The 15,193-nt window shown below is 40.1% G+C and overlaps 1 protein-coding gene across 3 annotated transcripts in view; it reads left to right on the forward strand.

Moving 5' to 3' along the window:
• LOC149130325 (uncharacterized) overlaps positions 1-15,193 on the forward strand; it is a 179,790-nt gene that overhangs the window by 11,299 nt on the left and 153,298 nt on the right. The window contains exons 3-6 of one of the 3 annotated variants that reach the window (XM_089345190.1): positions 86-242; positions 1,027-1,283; positions 3,485-3,521; positions 12,028-12,237. In XM_089345190.1, coding sequence (XP_089201316.1) covers positions 86-242; positions 1,027-1,283; positions 3,485-3,521; positions 12,028-12,237 — 661 coding nt within the window. The remainder of the gene's footprint in view (positions 1-85; positions 243-1,026; positions 1,284-3,484; positions 3,522-12,027; positions 12,238-15,193) is intronic. The other 2 variants (XM_089345189.1, XM_089345191.1) reach the window with 2 other exon arrangements.

The following is a 15,193-nucleotide window of genomic DNA, read 5'->3' on the forward strand; positions in this document are numbered from 1 at the left end:
TTTCATGCGTTTAATTGAACACGAGTTTGTATTTAATGTAATTACTAAGTGAATGTCTGTGATGTTTATGTTTTTTTCCTTTCAGCCATCAAATTGATGCTGTGGCCTCCTTAGTCTCCAGGGGAACAAATGTTAATAAGAAGGACTCAAAGGGCAACACACCTCTACATCTGGCTGTTGAGAAGAAATATAAAGATGTAGTCAAAGTCCTGTTAAGTAGGAAAGGAAATACCATTTTAAAGGTTAGCGAATACATATATATTTGTGTATATAGATATGTATTTTAGGGTATGTATATATATGTGTGTGTGTTATATGTATATGATATATACGTACAGTTTAGTGCTCCAAATTTTATTTCCTCATGACTGACGATTCATATTTTTTAAATAAAAGTTGCTGCAAGACTTCCTTTTGTACCCCCACCCTTTAAAAAACACCCTATCTTTTGGGCGTGAGCGTGGTCATTGCCAGAACCGCCTGACTGGCCCTCATGCTGGTGGCATGTAAAAGCACCCACTACACTCTCAGAGTGGTTGGCATTAGGAAGGGCGTCCAGCTGTAGAAACTTTGCCAGACCAGATTGAGCCTGGTGCAACCTCTAGCTCACCAGTCCTCAGTCAGACCGTCCAACCCATACCAGCATGCAAAGCGGATGTTAAACGATGATGATGATAATGAGACCTATACATACATACACAAATATACACACACACATAAACGCATATATACACAAAAATACATAAACAAGTGATCAGTGAAAATATAAAACACATGTGTATATAGGTATTTATGTATATATATTCGTGTGAAAGTGTGTGTATATATATATATATACACATACATAATGTCTCTGCAGGTATAGATACGATATAAACCTCATTTATTTACTCCACTCCACCTTCATTCCACCTGTTTATTAATCTGATTCTTTCTCTTTTTCTGACATTTTTCATTTTTGCGTTGCCCCCCCCCTCCCATCCACTAGACGCCATCTTTAATGTCTTTATTGTTTATCTTTTTTAGGTCAATCAGCAAAATAATTATGGTTGGACACCTCTACATCTTGCCTCCTTTCATGGACACACAGACACAATTCAACTTCTCCTACAACAGAATGGCACTGATGTCAGGGCTGTGACCAACCATGGTTGCACACCTCTACACCTTGCCTCTCTTCATGGACACACAGACACTATTGAACTTCTCCTACAACAAAATGGCATCGATGCCAATAAAATGGACGTAGATGGTGACACACCTTTACATGTGGCAGTTCGAAAGTAAGTCCCCAATGGATTTGGATTATCCAAATCTGTTTCTTTAATGTTTGTTTTCTTGTTTTGAGTCCTTCATGTCATAATCCCACCATGGGTTGTCATGCTTCAACTCTCTCACACTCTAATGACACTGTAATCTAACTTCATTAATTAATCATCATAATTAGTATTGTTGTTGTTGTTGTTACCTGACTAGATTCTTTATTTCATCTCATCCTTCGTTACCTCAACGTTTCAAGTTCAAATCCTCTCTTTTCTTTCTTTCTTTCCATGTAAAACACCTCACCCCCTCTCTTTCAATTTTCCTCTTTCCTCTGACCCTGGGCTAAATGCAGAATCATTCCCTTACAGTGTTTTGTTTGATCTGTTTATGTTCCAAGTTCAAATCCTCCCAGAGTATCTATTAACAACCTGGGGTCAAAATCTGTACCAGTAATATCCAGGGGTTCATTTTATAAATTGTCCCCCTCTTTTCTCCTGTTCTTGTGTCTGATTACTGTTGGGCAAAATACCTTGTGGTATTTATTTACCACCCTTTATGTTCTGAGTTCAAATCCTGCCAAGGTCACCTTGTCCTTCCATCTTTGCTAAGCTGATAAAATACAATACCAGTCATGTACTGAGGTCTTTATAATCCACATTAACGCTTCTCTCCATCCTAAATGTCGTGGCTATATAAAAATTGTTCATCGTACCATATATAGATTGCTGTGTTTACTCAGGTGTGTATATATATCGTTGGTCTATAATGTAGAGAGCATGTCGAATATACGAGGGGGGTACCCAAAAGTAACCGGAAACGTTCTCTGTGGGGCAAAGCCATTGAAGTTTAGGCTTCTGCTGCTAGAAGCCACTTGATGTGATACTCAAGCATCAGTCTGCCAACCGGCATCTTTGGGTGTGGTCCTATTACCATGTGGTGCATCTTTGTTTTGCAGGGCTTCTCCCCTGTTCATCGATTTTTGCAATGGCTGAAATGAAGGAACAGCATGCTTCCATGAGATTCTGTTTTCTGCTGGAGAAAACAGCAGCCGAAACAGTTGTCATGTTTCAAACAACTTGGAAGGACACTGCCATGATGCCATGAGCAAAACACAAGTTCACGAGTGGTGTCCATGCTTTTCGAATGGTCACTTGCAGATTGAGGACGAACCTCATTCAGGGCAGCCATGGAGCTCCCAAATAAATGAAAACATCATGAAAATTCATGAACTGATTTTGGAAGACTGTCACCGAACAATTGACGAACTTGTTGATATGATTGGTGAGTCCTGGAACTCCTGTCAAGGAATCTTGAGCAAGGAATTGCAAATGAAAAGTGTTGCAGCAAAATTTATGCCTCACTTGCTCACAGAAGATCAAAAGCAGTCATGGTTGAATGCATTTGGTGAACTGAAAGAACAAGCTGGAAGTCAATCCCTATCTTTTATCAAAGGTCATCAATAGTGACAAAAGCTGGTGCTACAGAATTTGCAGATGTGGCAGAGGCAAGGAAAAATATGATGGAGGCTTGAAAAAGCATCCCTTGGCAAGAGTTCCAGCTCTGCTACAAATAGTGGAAAACATGTCTGGGTCGACGCATTGCTTCAAATGGAGAATACTTTGACGGTGATAATAGTGTTAATATGTAAAAGTAAGCAAAGAAAATAATATTGCAAAATTCTGGGTTGTTTTGGGTCCCCACCTTATGTATGTATAAATGTAGGATCCAGGGATTGAGGTGTAGGAAGGTGAGCTTCAACCAATCCATAGAAAGTGTAAGAAACAACTTTCAGGAACAGAAGGGGTTTATTAGGGGGCAAGGTTGTTGATTCTTTCCTTATCGCATCTTCTCTGTGTTAACATGAGCCTCGTATTGACAGCGTTAACTTCATTTAATCAAGACACCCTTGGTCTGAAGAGTAGCCTGTGATATACACCTCGTTTGGATATTTACCAGTTCCGATGTTCCACTTGCTATGAAACATATGTAGCCCAGATTTTATCTACTCCATTCCTCAACTCATATATATATATATATATATATATATATATATATATATATATATATATATATATATATATGTACATATATACACACATGTACAATGTGTATTTGTGTATATGTAATTATTGATGTAATTAGGTTATAATGACCTAATTTCATTTGTTTTCATTAATCTAATGATAATATTTTTTTCCTTTCCTCTTTGTATAACTTTCAGGCAACACTATGATGTGGTGACTTTGATGCTGTCCCAGGTTAGTTAAATACATATTATATCCTCTCTCTCTAATATTCAATATTAATATCATCAAAATACCAGTGAAATTCTGGGGGAAGATTTAATCAACTGCACTGCAGCAACCTTTAAATGGCAGGTCTTGGGCCTATGAAGAATAATTATGGTGGTGGTGACGATGATCATAGTAGTAGTGGTGGTGACAGTCCAACTGACCACCACTGCTGACAGTACTATCTTTAATGGTCAGACAAAACAAGGTCATTATGAATTCAACCCATATATATCAGATTATATATATCAACATCAACCACTACGCCATATGCCCACAAGTATATGATGTAGTGGTTAAGAGCGTGGGCTACTAACCCCAAGATTCCGAATTCGATTCCAGGCAGTGACCTGAATAATAATAACTATAATAATAATAATGATGATGATAACTTCGAAAAATATTTTAGGAATGAGAACCCTATTCGAAGTTTCCCCAAGACACCTGATGAAGGCTGGAGGATATATCGGCTGAAATATTGTGTTAACAACAAATAAAATGAGGACAAATATCCGTCAAATGTTAATAATGATCATCATCACCTTTTAAGGTCTGTCTGTCATGCTGTGTGTGTGTGTGTTATATGTGTATATTGTTGGTGTCGGCATTTTATCTTGTGTCCAATAATTTATTTGGCTTCTTGGCTGCTTTCTTCCCTCTGTACATATGTATAAATGTGGGTGTGTATATATATATATATATATATATATATATATATATATATATATACACACACACACACACACACAGTTATTCTTGCCAGACATATTGCAGACTGAGATTATGCAGCAGAGATAAGTTAAGGGTCCTTGTCCTCAGAAACAAAGCTAAATGAGGGCATGCTGTACTCAGTCCCTATTGCTTCGTTAATCCATTACCATCAATACATAATGAATCAACTTCCCTTGTCCTCTCTCCCTACCTAACTCCACAGATTAACTACCCTTACTGTATTTGTCTACCTAACTTATTTACCTGTATTTCTATTAACATTGCTTTGCATGAATGCCAGGATGCAGCACCTTCCACTGTTGGTGGTGACAATACCTGATTAACTCCTATTTACAGGTATCCATACTAACCCTTCTATACTAATGCCTGCACAACACCCATGTCCAGTGGTGTTAGCGAGTGTTACATGAATGATGCAGGATTAAATGCAAGGACAACTGTTAATGACATGCTGGCTGGCAAATGCTAATAACAACCTTTTCAGGTGCTGAAAGCCGCAGCCAATGTAGACACAGCACTGTCAATGTAAGCACAGCAACAACCATGTCGTCCTATGCCCCCCCCCCCCACACACACACACAAGGAATGCCAAATGAACTGAAGGGCTACTTCTATGACACTCTTCTGCTGGCCACTTCAAAGATAAATGACTGTGACCTTATCTTCGTGGCAGGTGATTTCAATGGATATGTTGGGCAGCACCCAGGTATCTTCGATGCGTTACATGGAGGGACAGAATTGGTTCCTGAAATGAGGAGGGTGCAAGACTACTGGAGTTCTGAGATGGAAATGACCTAATGACCGCAATACTTGATTCCAAAAGCTAGCCAGTCACTTGATAACCTATAAATCTGGGGAACATGCTAGCCAGACTGACTACATTCTCACCAGAAAGCAGGATTCGTGGCTGCTCATAAATGCAAAGGCCTTCAGTGGAGAAGAATGTATCCCGCAACATAGGTTACTCATTGGGGAGTTTAAGCTACTGGCTTGAAGGATTACAAGAAGTAAACCAGTTTGGAAAAGAAGTGTATGGAAGCTGAAGGATCCTTCAATTAATCAGAGATTTAGTGATGTCCTAAATGAAGTATATAATGAGAAGGAGGATTTAAAGTCTTGTAACATAGCGAGTAAGCGGAAGTTCCAATGGGACAACTTGGTGAGAGCCTTGGGCCAAATTTGTGGCTGGTGCAATATCCCAGCCATGCCTAAGGTGAAATGGTAGTGGTGGTGGTGGAAAAGGGTAGTTTACAAGGCCATTAGAACAAACAAATGGGCTTGGAAGGGCAGGAAGGGTGGTGGCAGCAAAGAGTTATATCAGGCAGCTAGGAAGCAGGTATACTTAGTCATGAGTGAAGCAGAAAGGAAGAAGTTTGCTAATGTTGGAAAATAGTTTTTGTGTGTGGAAGGTGCAGAAGTACAATGTACAGTAAATAGTCTCCATCAAATGCCAGTGGGGTAAGCTAGAGGCAGTTGATAACTGCTGTTATCTAGGTTACAAGTTAGTAGTACTGGAGGTGGATGCTGCAAGAGTGTAGCTGTGAGAATAAGAACAAACTGGGCAAAGTTGAGAGAGCACCTACCTCCGTTGGTAACAAAGGGCCTCTCCTCACTGAAAGGCAGACTGTATGATGCCTGTGTGTGGACAGCTATGCACCATGGCAGCAAAACATGGGCTGTGACTGCTGAGGACATGCATAGGCTTGAAAGGAATAAAGCTAGTATGCTTTGCTGGATGTGCAATGTCAGTGTGCATGTATGTCAAAGGTCTAAGCGTCTTGAGAGAAAAGTTGGGCACGAGAGGTATCATATGTAGTGTGCAAGAGAGGCAACTGTGCTGGTATGGTCCTGTGATACATATGGATGGGAACAGATGTGTAAAGAAGTGCCACACTCTAACTGTGGAAGACGTAGACACAGGGAAACATGGGGCGAGGTGGTGAAGCAGTATCTTCAAACTTTGGGCTTCATGGAGGTGGTGACATGTGACTGAGACCTCTGGCGATATGCTGTGTGTAAGAAGACTCATCAAGCTAAGTGAAATCGCAGTTGTGACTGCGCCGGTGTTATGTAAATGACACGTGTTATAGGCGCGATCTTTGATGGTACCCATGAATTATAGGCATGATCTTTGATGGTACCATGTAAATGACACCTGCGAATTATGGTCGTTGCTGGTGCCATGCATTGTAGCCATGGTCATCGAGTGTGCCATCTAAATGGCACCCGAGAACCATGGTCATTGGCAGTGCCATATAAGCAGCAAACTTCAATCACAGTTGTGGTCATTGCCAGTGTCATCTAACCCAGGCCAGCAAGATAGCAGACACTAAATGACGATGCTGATACATATATATATATATATATATATATATATATATATTAGAAAGTCTATGAGAATTACATAATACAGTTTATATGCATGTATATAAATATATATACACATCATCATCATTGTTTAATGTCCGCTTTCCATGCTGACATGGGTTGGACAGTTTGACTGAGGACTGGTAAGCCAGAAGGGTGTACCAGGCTCCAATCTGATCCGGCAAGGTTTCTACACCTGGATGCCCTTCCTAACACCGACGACACATGTAATGGGTGCTTTCTATGTGCCACATCAACATTTGCACCAACAACTAAAATCCAAGCTTCAGAATTTTCCCCCTCTACCAATGCAGGGACGATACAACCAGTAGCCAAAGAATTAGTAAAGAGACTCTCTTTATTACAAAATACAGACCCTTTTGAACACATCTACAACAAACGACATATCTACCACGGCCTTAGAATAACACGAACACACGCAAATATTAAAAATGATACTTAACAGATTCCAAAGAATTCAATAAGAAACGGTCCCAATCACTGCTATAATCCACAACGAGCCACTTTTAGGTCACTTGACCATTTAACATCCTTGGCGAAGAATGTAACCCTCAACACAGATTAGTAGTTAGCGACTTCGGATCAAGGCATAATGGATGCCCAGAAGTAGACCGGCTTGGAGGAGAAGGGTTTGGAAGCTTAAAGATCCTGCAAATGGACAGAGATTTATAGACATATTACTCGAAGCATTTGACGAAATAAAAGGGGATATAGCATCATACAACGTGGAAGACAACTGGGGGTTTCTACGGGACAACCTGCTGAGAGCCACTGACCAGACTGTGGATGGTGTAAAGTCCCCTCTCGACCCAAAGTAACATGGTGGTGGAACAATGTGGTTGTATTAGACTGCTAGAAGGGCAGCTAGGAGACAGGTTTACTTAGCCAGAGAGGAAGCAGAGAAGAAAAAAAATTGCCAATGTTCTGCGCCATGAGGACCAAACGCTTGAGGTTTTTCGTGTTGCAAGACAGTGTATGAGAGAGAATCATGATGTCGTGGGAGAGAAATGTGTTCGCATGGATGATGGTACGCTTGCACTAAATGAGACTGCAAAAGAAAGAGGTTTGGAGACGCCACTGCGAAAGATTGCTCAATAAAGAGAATGAATGGGAGAAAGAGCGTCTGCCAAATGTTGACCCAACAGAGGGACCAGCTATCCGAATTGACAATACCATGGTAGATAAGGCAATTAAGATTATGAAGACAGGGAAAGGCCCTGGCCCATCAGGAATCACTGCAGAGGTTCTCAAAATATCTGACAGTGTCAGCTATAGCCTAGCCACCCGTATTGTTAACCAGGTGATACTCGAAGGAGTCATACCCAATGACTGGTCTAGCAGCACCATAGTCAACGGCTACAAAGGTAAAGGTGATGCTTTAGATACAAATAATTACAGAGGTATCAAGTTGTTGGATCACGTAATGAAAGTCACGGAGCGGGTCATAGCTCAAGTAATTAGGAAGAGAGTCAGTTTAGATGAGATGCAGTTTGGGTTTGTGACAGGAAAACCACCACTGATGCTATATTTCTGGTAAGACAGTTGCAGGAGAAATGCCTAGCCAAGGATAAACCTCTGTACCTGGCTTTCGTTGACATGGAGAAAGCCTTCGACAGGGTCTCCCAATCCCTCATATGGTGCTCAATGAGGAAACTAGGGATAAGAAAATGGATAGTGAGAGCTGTGTGAGCCATGTACAGAGATGCTGTCAGTAAGGCAAGGGTTGGCAATGAGTACAGTGAAGAATTCCGAGTAGAGGTAGGGGTCCACCAAGTTTCTGCTCTCAGTCTCCTCCTATTTATCATAGTCCTCCAGGCGATATCAGAGGAATTCAAGACAGGATGCCCTTGGGAGCTCCTCTATGCTGATGACCTTGCACTAATTGCTGAGTCACTATCAGAATTAGAGGAGAAGTTTCAGGTGTGGAAGGAAGGACTTGAATCGAAGGGCCTTAGAGTTAACCTAGCTAAAACCAAAGTCCTAATAAGTAGGAAAATAGACAAAACACAAACCCCTTCAGGTAGATGGCCGTGCTCTATCTGTAGAAAAGGTGTAGGTAGAAACTCTATAAGATGTACCAAGTGCAATCTATGGGCACATAAGAGGTGCAGCAATATCAAAGGAAGGTTAATTAAGAAGTTAGTTTTTGTATGTAGCAGATGTTCAGGAGCAATGAACACTGAAAATGTGCAGAAAACAACTTCTGCCACATTCCAGGGAGAAAAACTAGACGTAGTTGATAGCTTCCGATATCTGGGTGAACAGGTTAGTAGTTGGGGTGGGTGCGCTGAAAGTGTAGCTGCACGATTGTGCTGGTATGGTCATGGATGAGGATAGCTGTGTAAAAAAGTGCCACACCCTAGCGGTTGAGGGAACCCGTGGAAGAGGGAGACCTGGGATGAGGTGGTGAAGCATGATCTCCGAACATTAGGCCTCACTGAGGCAATGACTTGTGACCGAGACCTTTGGAAATATACTGTGCGTGAGAAGACCCGGCAAGGCAAGTGAGACCAAAATCCAAGGCCTCTGCCAGGGATGTAGCCAGCCCACTTATGCGTAGCTTTCCTCCGTTGGACACTAAACTCCGCTTGCGAAGACCTGTTGAGGCAAGTGAAATCAAAATCGAACTAAATTTGTAGACTGGCACCCATGCCAAAGTCTCTTTCATTGAACACTAAACTCGTCTTGCGAAGACCTGTTGGAGAAAGCGAAATCGTGATGGCACCTGTAGCAGTGGAGCGCTAAGAGCACCGTCCGAGCGTGATCGTTGATAGAGCACCAGCTGTCTGGCTTCCGTGCCGGTGGCACGGAAATAGCACCATTTGAGTGTGATCGTTACCAACGTTAACTTCCTGGCACTTGTGCCGGTGGCACGTGAAAAGACATTCGAGCGAGATCGTTGCCAGTACCGCCGGACTGGCTCCTGTGCAGGTGACACGTAAAATACAACATTTCAAGCGTGGTTGTTGCCAGTACCACCTGACTGGCTTTCGTGCCGGTGGCGTATAAAAGCACTCACTACACTCTCGGAGTGGTTGGCGTTAGGAAGGGCGTTTAGCTGTAGAAACTCTGCCAAATCAGATTGGAGGCTGGTGTAGCCATCTGGTTCACCAGTCCTCAGTCAAATCGTCCAACCCCTGCTAGCATGGAAAGCGGACGTTAAACGATGATGAGGATGATGATTCCTTTCTTATTCTCCCTTCTCTTTCTCCTTCTTTGTCTTCTTCCTCTCCGCTACCTCCTTCCTAACTTTACCACTATTGCTGTTTAGAATAACACCTATGCAAATTTTTATAAACAATACATTCAAAAGAGATGTCTCAACAATTCAATCACTACTACCATCCAGAACAAGTCACTTCCAGGGCACTTGACCATTTAACATCCTACTACTACTATGGCTCTCCCGCATTCTTCTCCTCCCCCTCCATCCCCTTCTCCTTCTTTTTACCTGCCAGAATTCACAACGACCTCGAACTCACTAGAGTAAACAAGAGAGACAGAGACAGGCAGAAACAAGGAAAATGCCCCTTGTATTTGAATACTATGCAAATATTCTTTTAAAAAAACTTTTCTTTTAATTTTTCCAAAATTTAATTGTTTTCTATATTTACAGTTGAAAAAGTCTCAATGACTGAAACCGGTACTGAAATGTTTTTTATAAAATCATTTTAGCATTTTCTACCTTTTCTTTTCTTTTATTAAAATGTAAATATGTGAAGTATTTATTACTGCTATAAACAGTAATGAGGTGACTAGCAAGACTTCTACCTACACAGGTACAATTTTCAATAATTGAAGAAAAGAAGGGTAAAAATACTACTTGCTAAAAATCAAAGCAACAGCTTAAAAAAAACCCACGAATCTTACGATAAATATTTATCATAAGATTGGTTGTTTTTTGAAGTTGTTGCTTTGATTTTTAGCAAGCAGTATTTTTACCCTTCTTTTCTTATATATATATATATATATATATATATCTATATATAATGTATTGTATCACCGATTATTATGACGATACTGTTTACACTATAACCTTGTAGCAACAATAAAGCATATTACGGAGCAGGGTAACAACAACAATCCATGCACGAACCAACAAACTACGAAAACAACACCCTACCACTTCCTGCAATTAACACCTACCCTCTCTGGTCTCTCAGTCAGACCCTTACTATTCATAGTCGTTCAGTCAAGTCTGTTCTCGCATGGGTTGTTGTGACTCTCGCCACAACATGGAATTGCCTCCAGGACTTATTCTTTGTAAGCCTAATATTTCTGTCGATCCTGTTTGCCGAACCGCTAAGTTACAGGGATGTAAACACACCAGCGTTGATTGTCAAGCGATGTTGCGGGGATAAACACACACACACACACATATACATATACGATGGGCTTCTTTCAGTTTCTGTCTACCAAATCCACTCCAAGGCTTTGGTCAGCCCGAGACTGTAGTACAAGACACTAGCCCAAGGTGTCATGCAGTGGGGCCACCCCTCGCTCTCTCTCTCTCTCTCTCTCTCTCTCTCTCTCTTTCTCTCTCTCTCTCTCTCTCTTTCTCTCTCTCTCTCTCTCTCTCTCTCTCTCTCTCTCTCTCTCTCTCTCTCTCTCTCTCTCTATATATATATATATATATATATATATAGTTTTTTTTGCTAAGATTGTTGTTGTTACCCTGCTCCGTAATATGCTTTATTGTTGCTACAAGGTTATAGTGTAAACAGTATCGTCATAATAATTGGTGTTACAATACATTATATATATATAGATATATATATAGATATATAATGAGTTTTTTGCTAAGATTGTTAACAGATACTATATTTTTTACCAAAGTTTTTGGTTAAAAAAATATATATTTAACATATATATATATATATATATGTGTGTGTGTGTGTGTGTGTGTGTGTGTGTGTGTGTGTGTGTGTTTGTGTGTATCTCAATTCTTTAACATTCATGTATATGTGTGTGTGTATATACAGGAATGTTAAGGACGTGGACGCTAACCAACTCACCTGTTTTATGAACCCCTTATTAATATAGCAACATCATAATTCTTCTTTACCAGTTTTGATCTGCTAATTATATGTTCACTCTTGTTCTACTCCGCTGAAACGTACTACAATGAGAGATAAATATAGATTAGGCTGAAACAGTCTGTTTATGACATCTTAATAGATTTATCATGTCCCTAACACATATCCGTAGCAAGTTATGGAGGGACCATACACTAACAAACATCAAATGTACATGATCAGGCTGGTCGAGTACCTAGTAGAAGACAGCAATGAGACATTGATATCCACCTTAATTTTCATGTACATTTTCAATTTCTATTTTTACTTCCATAAAGAATTCAGTTAAACTGGATATTGAAAACCATAAGAAAATGACACCATTACTGGAAGCCGTCTCCGGGGCCCACCTCGGAATAATCCATAAATTGATTACACATGGAGCAAACATACATGCTGTCGACAATGATGGCAATAATTGTTTGCACCTTGGTGTAAAGAAACAGATGTTTCATTCTGAGATGGAACACATTCACATTTTAGATGAGGTAAGTTTTTAAAATTGTTTGTGAATGTGTGTGTGTGTGGTTGACATTAGGAGGTAGAAGCCATACCAAAGCTGGCAATTGGTGCCTGAGCAGCTCTGCAGTTGCCCAGCTCTGCAGTTGCTCAGCTCCTGCCAAACCACCTAACCCATGTCAGCATAACAAACGAATGTAAAATGATAATGAGGAGGATGTGTGTATGTGTAAGTGAGAGAAAGGGATATAAATAGAGAAACAGGGAGACATTGTTTGCTATTTTTTTTCACTCCCATCCACTTCTCTTCTTTTAGTATTAAATAATTCAGTTTCTCCTGATAGCATTAGTTGTATTATGTAACTAACGATATTCCATCTCTTTTCACCTTCAAAAGCATGGCCACTCAACTGTAAAGAAGGTAATCCATCTTGGATATTGGTCTTGTAAACACTGCCATCACAGTATGAAGGAGAGGTGACCAATGACAGAGATAGAGGGTAGAAGAGAGTTCTGTGTGACATGATAGATGAATACGTTTGTAATACTGGTTAGGGTTAGGGTGACATAGTAAATACATCTAGTACATTCTATGAAGAATGTTCACTGAAACAGCTCTCTGTCACATTTCTTATACACGACAGGTATCCATGATTTCTTGTGGACATGTCATTAGAATGTTGAATGTTAGAACACTAGAGAGTGGATACAACAAAGGAAGATTGTTAGTGTGATTTTGGCTTGGTTTGTATGTTCTACTACATACATACACACATATATATATATATATATATATATATATATATATATATATATATATCATCATTTAGTGCCCGCTTTCCATGCTGGCATATCTTAGACAGTTTGACTGGAACTGGTAAGCCAGAGAGTCAGTCTGCTTTTGGCTTCGTTTCTACAGCTAGACCTTGTGATGAGACTGACTTTTACGTTAAGATGAGCACACAAAAGTGTGACGTCACAATGTAAACAAACACATGGTAATGGCTGTGCCCTGTGTTGTGTCATAGAAACAGATCTGATGAGATTCCTTGGTAAGATACAGTATCTGGGAAAGTACATGCCAAATCTCTCCAGTGAAACTGTAGTTCTATGGGAGTTGTTGCCAAAGGACATTGCATGGCACTGGGAAGGAAGGCAGCAAACATGTTTCAAGAATTTGAAACAAAGAGTGACAGAGACTCTGGTGCCACAGTACTTTGATGTTACAAAGCCAGTAACGTTATCAGTATTGACACAAGCTGACAAGCCTGTAGCATTTGCTTTGGGGTCACTGACAAATGCGTAAAAGAAGTATGTGCAGGTTGAGAAAGAGATGCTAGGTATCCTCCATAGATGTGAGAAGTTTCATTCGTACATCTACTGGAAAACAATTCAAGTAGAAACTAATTGCAAGCCCCTTGAAATGATATTTCAGAAACCCTTGTGTAGAGCTTCTCTCAGAGGTTGCAGAGAATGTTGCTGTGGGTACAGAAGTATGATCTTCAAGTTACCTACAGGCCTGGCAAACAACTATTGCACGATTGAGATCCTATACAGATCCTAATCATATTTGGTTTCACTACTGTTACCATGCTATTAATCCAGTCTATGGATTGAGTCACTTTGACGACAACTCCAGCTAGGTCATTCAATCAAGTTCTGCTTGCACCTTGTCCATCAAAGCAGCAGGCACTTACCTCGGTGGGTGTACCATGGGTGTGATTTTGTCCACTAATTCTATATGGTGTCTCCCAGCATGCATCCAAGTCCTTGGAAAAGCTCTGGATATTCTTCCCGTATGTCTGTATTCCCTTTCTGTATGTTGTGAACTCGCTCTACCAACTTCATTTTCTCACAGGTTTTTCTTCCCGGTATACTTGAGCGGTTTTCCTCCACAACCTGGAACAGTACTTCATTCAACATACCACTAATTTCACTTGATATTGATAATTCCATCTGTCCAGGTGGGAGTCACTTTTCTCCAAAGTATGTCATAATTTATCTGGTGTCAGAAGTAGGATTGAATAATCACCCGAATGAATCAGATAAGAAGCCCAACTGTGCTGAGAAGGCAATGTAGCTGAGAACTGGAATCGGTGGACACAAAGGTTTGAACTGCATCTTACAGCTAGCGGAATCGCATCCAAATCACAGAATGTGAAGTGTACTACTTTACTTGACAGAATTGTCTGTGGAATTCTTAGTGATAGCCTGTGAATGCGGTTATTGAGAGAACACGATCTTGATTTGGAAAAAACTGCACAGATGTGTAGAGCTAAAGAAATCAGTGCACAACAATTGAAAAGTTCTTAATGATGAACAATCAACCATACCTAAAGAAATCAATGCCATGAATGTCAGTAGGGGTCCAAGAAGAAAGTGTGAACCTCAAGGCAGAACAAAAGAATACCCTCAGTGTAGACAGTGTAGTTACAAACATTGCAGGAGATATTATTGAGGTCGATAGACACACAAAGTCCAAGTCCTGGCTGTATTTGGAACCCAAATTATCAACCTCAAATAAACTCAGTTATTCATAATCATTCTAATGACACAACTTTCTTCAAAGTTCATGAAGATATTTTCTCTAAATTTAACAAGAGAAATTCACGAACTGTGTTAAATGTTGAATTTCAAGTTAAACAAGGTGAACTGCGTTAATTGGTAGAAAACATATTTCATTATTCTTTCCAAAAGGAAAAAGAAAAGGAAGGTAAATTCATTTATGGACAGTTAAATTTAAAAAATTATATTCATGGACTTTGAAGAAAGTTTCTTTTATCAGTATGATAATGAATATATAACTGAGTTTATTCAAAGTTGATAATTTGGGTTCCAGATATTGCCAGGGCTTGGACTTTGTGTGTATGTTGACTGGAATGATACCCCTTGCAATGATTGTAAAGAAGGGAGATGTGATGAGAATGCATTTACATTAAGATGTGCACACAAAAGTGTGATGTCACGCGTTTGTGTGTATGACAA

This window comes from Octopus bimaculoides, chromosome 29, assembly GCF_046866305.1.
Source record: "Octopus bimaculoides isolate indiv1 chromosome 29, ASM4686630v1, whole genome shotgun sequence".
NCBI classification, from domain to species: Eukaryota; Metazoa; Mollusca; class Cephalopoda; order Octopoda; family Octopodidae; genus Octopus; species Octopus bimaculoides.